Raw genomic sequence first — 5,378 nt, 5'->3', positions numbered from 1 at the left:
TACAAGAGAAAATAATTCATGGTCAGGTGGCTGATAACGGGATAATATTCCGCGTTTTATAAAGCAAATGATTTGTGGTCTTCTTTGAGTTCGCGATACAATCAGCTGATTCGGCCCGCTGTAAGAAAATAATTCATCAAAATAAAACTCACAATGGTCCAGGAGAGTCAGGGATAAAGTTAGAAAGGCGAGGGCCACGTTAGCGAGGAAATGCATTGCCGATCCGAAACGCTGTTCGGTAACAAAAGCGCCCTCTTCCCTTTTTCACCCGAAGTCTTGTCGGCGGAATGTACCACCGGAAATGACGTCTGACCGTGCATGACAATTGGCAATTGATCGGCTGCTTACGTCATCGATGACTGATCATCTACTTTGGTCAGCAAAAGCAATTGTCAATAGTTATGTATCGGGGGGGGGGGGGCAGAGGCGGCACTTCGGCCCCAGTCCTGTCTGCTGACCAAATTTCCTATCGAAGCTTGTCGCATTGGCCTGGGATTCGCGCATTTTTCCAGCTGACCTTCCCATTACCCATTCCCGTCCAGATGTCACTATGGCGATTGGAATTGTATATGCCCCGCCCACGTATCCGGGTACTCTTTGCGGAAACAAAATATTTTAAGGCGGCTTTAACCATCACTTCTCACCTTGAATCCGGATCTGCATCTTTTCGCTTCATATTTCTTCGCGAAAGCACTGCTATTAACACACTTTCGATGTTTTTAACGCTTCCTCCAGATATTCATTAACCTCCTTTTCTCCAGGACGTGCAGACTCGGCTTTCCAATCGCTCGCTGTAACTAGAGAGACCCATGTACGCCACAGCTGCGCTCCCCCACCAGTGACTGTCACCATCATCTAAGCTCGCCCAATTGAAAGGGAATCACACGGGCTAATTAGAGTAGTCGATCAGATTTCCTGTCACAGGAGGATGATTTTTATAGCTGTATTGAGCTTTCCTAGAGGTAGTTATTTTTACTTCCCGCTTCTCTGCCTTGTACACATGCAAGTCCCGTCCTGCTGTTGGACAGCAACCAATGGCTTCCTCGTCTGTTTTGACAGTTCGCTGTAGTTTACAGCCAGCAGCTCAGGAAGGAAGAATGGAAACCACAAGCCGATGAGAGGACTATGCAAGTGCTCCGCCGACAGAGGGAGCTACATCTCAAGTGCTTCATGGCTCAGCAGCGCCCCCTGCAGCTCCCTTCGCTCATCCACAAGCGCTGAATATAGATAAAGCAGACCATCTTCAAATCCAAGTTAACCATCATGCCTCCTGCATTTGGAGCAGGGAACAACAGCATAGAAAACCTACAGCACAATACAGGCCCTTCCGCCCACATCGCTGTGCCGAACATGTCGTTACCTTAGAAATTATCTAGTGTTATCCATATTCCTCTACTTTTCTGAGCTCCATGTACCTGTCCAGGAGAACTTTAAAAGGCCCTATCGAATCCGCCTCCACCACCGCCGCCTGCAACCCATTCCACGCACTCACCACTTTCTGCGTAAAAAAAATTACCCCTGACATCTCTTCTGTACTTACCTCTAGGAACGGTAAAACTATACCCTCTAGTGCGAGCCATTTCAGCCCTAGGAAAAAAGTATCTGACTATTCACACGATCAATGCCTCTCGTCATCTTGTACAGCTCTATCTGGTCACCTCTCATCCTTTGTCGCTCCAGGGAGAAAAGGCCGTGTTCACTCAACCTGTTCTCATACGGTATGCTCCCCAATCCAGGAAAGATCCTTGTAAATCTCCCTGCACCCTTTCTATTGTGTCCACATCCTTCCTGTAGTGAGGCGACCAGAAATGACCACAGTACTCCAAGTGGGGGTCTGACCAGGGTCCCATATAGCTGCAACATTACCTTTCGGCTCTTAAACCTCATCCCACTATGGATGAAGGGCAATGCACCGTATGCCTTCTTATCCAGAGTCAGCCTGCGTAGCAGCTTTGCGTGTCCTGTGGACTCGTACCCACCCGAAGTTCCCTCTGATCCACCATACTGACAACAGTCTATATTCTGCTATAATATTTGATCTACTGAAATGAATTACCTCACAGTTATCTGGGTTGAACTGCATCTGCCACTTCTCAGCCCAGTTTTGCATCCTATGAATGTCCCTGACATCTCCTCTGTACCTACCTCGCATTGGCCTGGGAATCATCGCCCTTGCCATAACCTCAGAACAAGGCGAATTGTTGTCGCCATCTTGTTTCCTTTAGTGTTGAGGTGAGTGAAGTTATACCCGATGATTATGACTCTTGACTCAGTGTTAACAAAGCCACTCACCTCAACATTGAATTACTTGAAAACCGGGAGAATCTCTTTCAATATTTTTACACACCGTGATCTCAATACATATTTCACGTTGTTTGTTTAATGTGCCTTTGCACAGTGTGATTTCATTTACATACTGTTTGTCGATTTTGCGCCTGGGTTTTCATGGATTCTGTTGTTATCTTTTTATCGCATCTGCTGTAAATGCCGGGAAAATTAATCTCAGGGTAATATTCCCTTAGTTGTCGTGACTGTCGTATTTCCACAAGTTGCTGTGTTAGGGTATTTCTTATTGCGGCCGCAAGGTGGCACTCTACACAAGAGTAAGACTTTGGGTTTACGAAATCCCAGCTATTGGATAGCAGAGTAAAGCGGTTGCTTGCCCGATAATAGCAATCTCGAATTATAACGCGCAGCCGAATTGGGTGCCACGTAACCACTTCTGGTTCGCTCAGTTCAATGCCTTCTGGAGAATTCGGTGCTATACGCTTTCAATGTCCACTACAGTCGTCATCCCTGCCGAATTGCTGGCATAATTATAGCTTGCATGACGGGAGTAATGAAGTTATTTATAGGAGGTTGCCATTTGGACCAAAGCGATCGTATCCGTGAAGCACTAGTATACGACGCAACCATTTACACCTCTCAAGCAATAAACATTTGGGCGGAGAGGCCACCGTCTGTAATATATGTTCTGCAGCTCTGTTATTTGTAATTCATGAACAACACGGGAAAAGGCACTTTGGTTCACCATATAAGAAATTAATCTGTCTTTCTGCTGAATGTAATCCGTACCACTCTGCTTATATTCCTCTCTCCGCCTCCCAAAACAGTACGATGACTCTACTTGTGACATTAAAGTTAGATCGTCGTGTCCAGGACTGAAGGGATAGCTCCCGTTGTCCGGCTGAAATTGGAATGGGGTCCGGCCTTTCGACTGCCATCCGAATCGGCAAATGAATTGATCCACAGACCATTCAAACTCTAAGCTTCCAGTGTCGCTACTCAGTGACGTGTGGGTGAGGGGCGGAGCTTCATGCGTTCACCCATGACCTGACAAGGCATTCAAAAGGTTGTACGTTCCGATCTCCCTTCCACTTGGAGGGAACGGTCTAAGTTCAAAGATGTTGGTGTTATTGGAGCTGCTGGTCTGGCTTCACGGTAAATGACAGCTTCAATTTGCGAGCATTTTAAGGAACCAGTTCTACATTACCCTTCCTGTGCTCCGTTAAATCTTGTACCACTTGTTTCCCCATCGCTCTTCTGTGTTTCTTTCTCACTTATTCCATCGTCGCGCTCTTTTGCTATTTAGTTCTCACCTCTCTCCATCCAATTATAATTATTTTTTTATTCTCTCGCTCTCTCTATTTCTTCCCCACCTCTTTCTCTACTCCCCATATGCCTCTGCTTCCGGCATCTCTCTTTCTCCTTCTTTCCTCCCTGTCTCCATGATCCGAGTCTACCTGTCTACTGACGTCGTACCCCTCTCCTCTTTTCCCAGCCGTGAACTCGCAAACTATCCAGCAGACTCCTCTGGCTTTTTCCGGTTCACCGGGGAAGCCGATGGCCCTGAACTGCAGCGTGGAGGGCAGCGGCACTTACTACGTGTACTGGTACCGGCAGTACCCGGGGCAGGAGCCGCAGTTCATGTTCTACAGCTACGGTGCTAATATTAAGAATCCCGACGGGGAGGTCGATGGATTTACCCTGCAGACGACGAAAGATAACGAGGCCAAACTGGTGACCAACAGCCTGCGGGAGAATCACTCGGCCGTGTACTTTTGCGCCTGGAGTATTCACAGTGACACGCCGCGAGGGAAGAGCTCGACAAAAACCCCAGACTGCATGTAAAAGGCGTGACCGATGCAAGCACACGTGGCCGTGTGGCCGTGCCTTGTTTTGTTGTTTTGTTTTGACAGAGGAAACGCGATGCGGATTGTAAGCAGAGGGTTTTGTAACAACGAGGAGAGAGCAGGTGACCGATCTTCCGGCAAGATGCAAGCTCTTACACCCGCCTTGTGACGTCAGCACACCCAGCACACTCCGACAAGCCCCGAACTGACACCGATTTACCTGAATGTGAGGTGGAAAATACACAGTGGGATTTCATTACACTGACATTCACTTGATTCATCCCTGTCACGACGTTTCCGTTACCCTTACTTTTCCGGAAGAGACGCTCCTGCTGCCTTCAGAAAGTCCTGTCATTAATGGAACAGTTACCACTACACCGGATTACTTTTTATTTTGCTTGCGATTACATTTATAATTAAAATAATCCCTGTGTTTTTCGCCGTCAATAGATCCATGCTAAAATTATTTTATCTCACTGGGGCCGCTACGCTGTCTTGCAACCATCGCCCCTGCGAAGGGAGAAACGACCCCCCCTTCCTTCTCAAGGGCATTGAGTGCAAGGTATCAGATGACGAGCTGAACTAAAGTGTTAGGTGGATGGTGCAAACGGACACCCAATCAGCGCTAATCGTTATTTCCCAGTTCAGCGAATGTTACGTCTCGTTGTGTCGTTCGGCCGGACAATCGATATTCTTTTGGATAGCTGTTATAGAACTCTGGTGGCAGTTTCTATACCAGAGTCTGCCTTTCCCGCACACCTGGGGCCGGCACTGCGGCACTGTCGGCACCTGCCCCGGGAAAGAGCTGAGGATTTAGACCAAACAAAGGAAGTCATTGCGGCACCTAAGATGATGTTTCAGTTCTTTGGTGACAGCCAGGGAAGATTACAGGAGAGAGCGGGACTGTAGGTCGGCGACTGGGGGAGAACGGGGGACAGCCGCGGGAACTGTAGTGTCACGGTAAGCGGACGGAACAGATGAAAGGCGTGCCGGGAGGGGAAGACGATAGTGAACAGGCGGGGCCTTTGTGTTCCCTCGCAACGTTACCGAAGGGAAAATACTGTACCGCGGTACCAATTTAAACAAGGCAATCCAATGCTGACGTTGTCTTATTTGAAATTTCGCCCGATTGTTCTCATGACACCATTAAGTTCTTGCATCAAGAGAACAAACCGGTCCACAGTGTCTTGGGAAAATCTGTCTTCTTGATTCTGCGAAGTCTTCTTTGGTATTTACTTGGATGTA

The 5,378-nt window shown here is 47.8% G+C and overlaps 1 gene segment (V, D, J or C); it reads left to right on the top strand.

Moving 5' to 3' along the window:
* Positions 1 to 3,390: 3,390 nt before the first annotated feature.
* Positions 3,391 to 4,131, top strand: LOC134341635 (T cell receptor beta variable 30-like). The segment is given in 2 exon segments: positions 3,391 to 3,441; positions 3,782 to 4,131. Coding segments are annotated over 2 exon segments (387 nt in total).
* Positions 4,132 to 5,378: the final 1,247 nt, after the last annotated feature.

This window comes from Mobula hypostoma, unplaced genomic scaffold (assembly GCF_963921235.1).
Source record: "Mobula hypostoma unplaced genomic scaffold, sMobHyp1.1 scaffold_36, whole genome shotgun sequence".
Taxonomy (NCBI): Eukaryota; Metazoa; Chordata; class Chondrichthyes; order Myliobatiformes; family Myliobatidae; genus Mobula; species Mobula hypostoma.
Note: the sequence above shows the minus strand (reverse complement) of the source record. Positions and strands in the feature narration are given on the sequence as shown.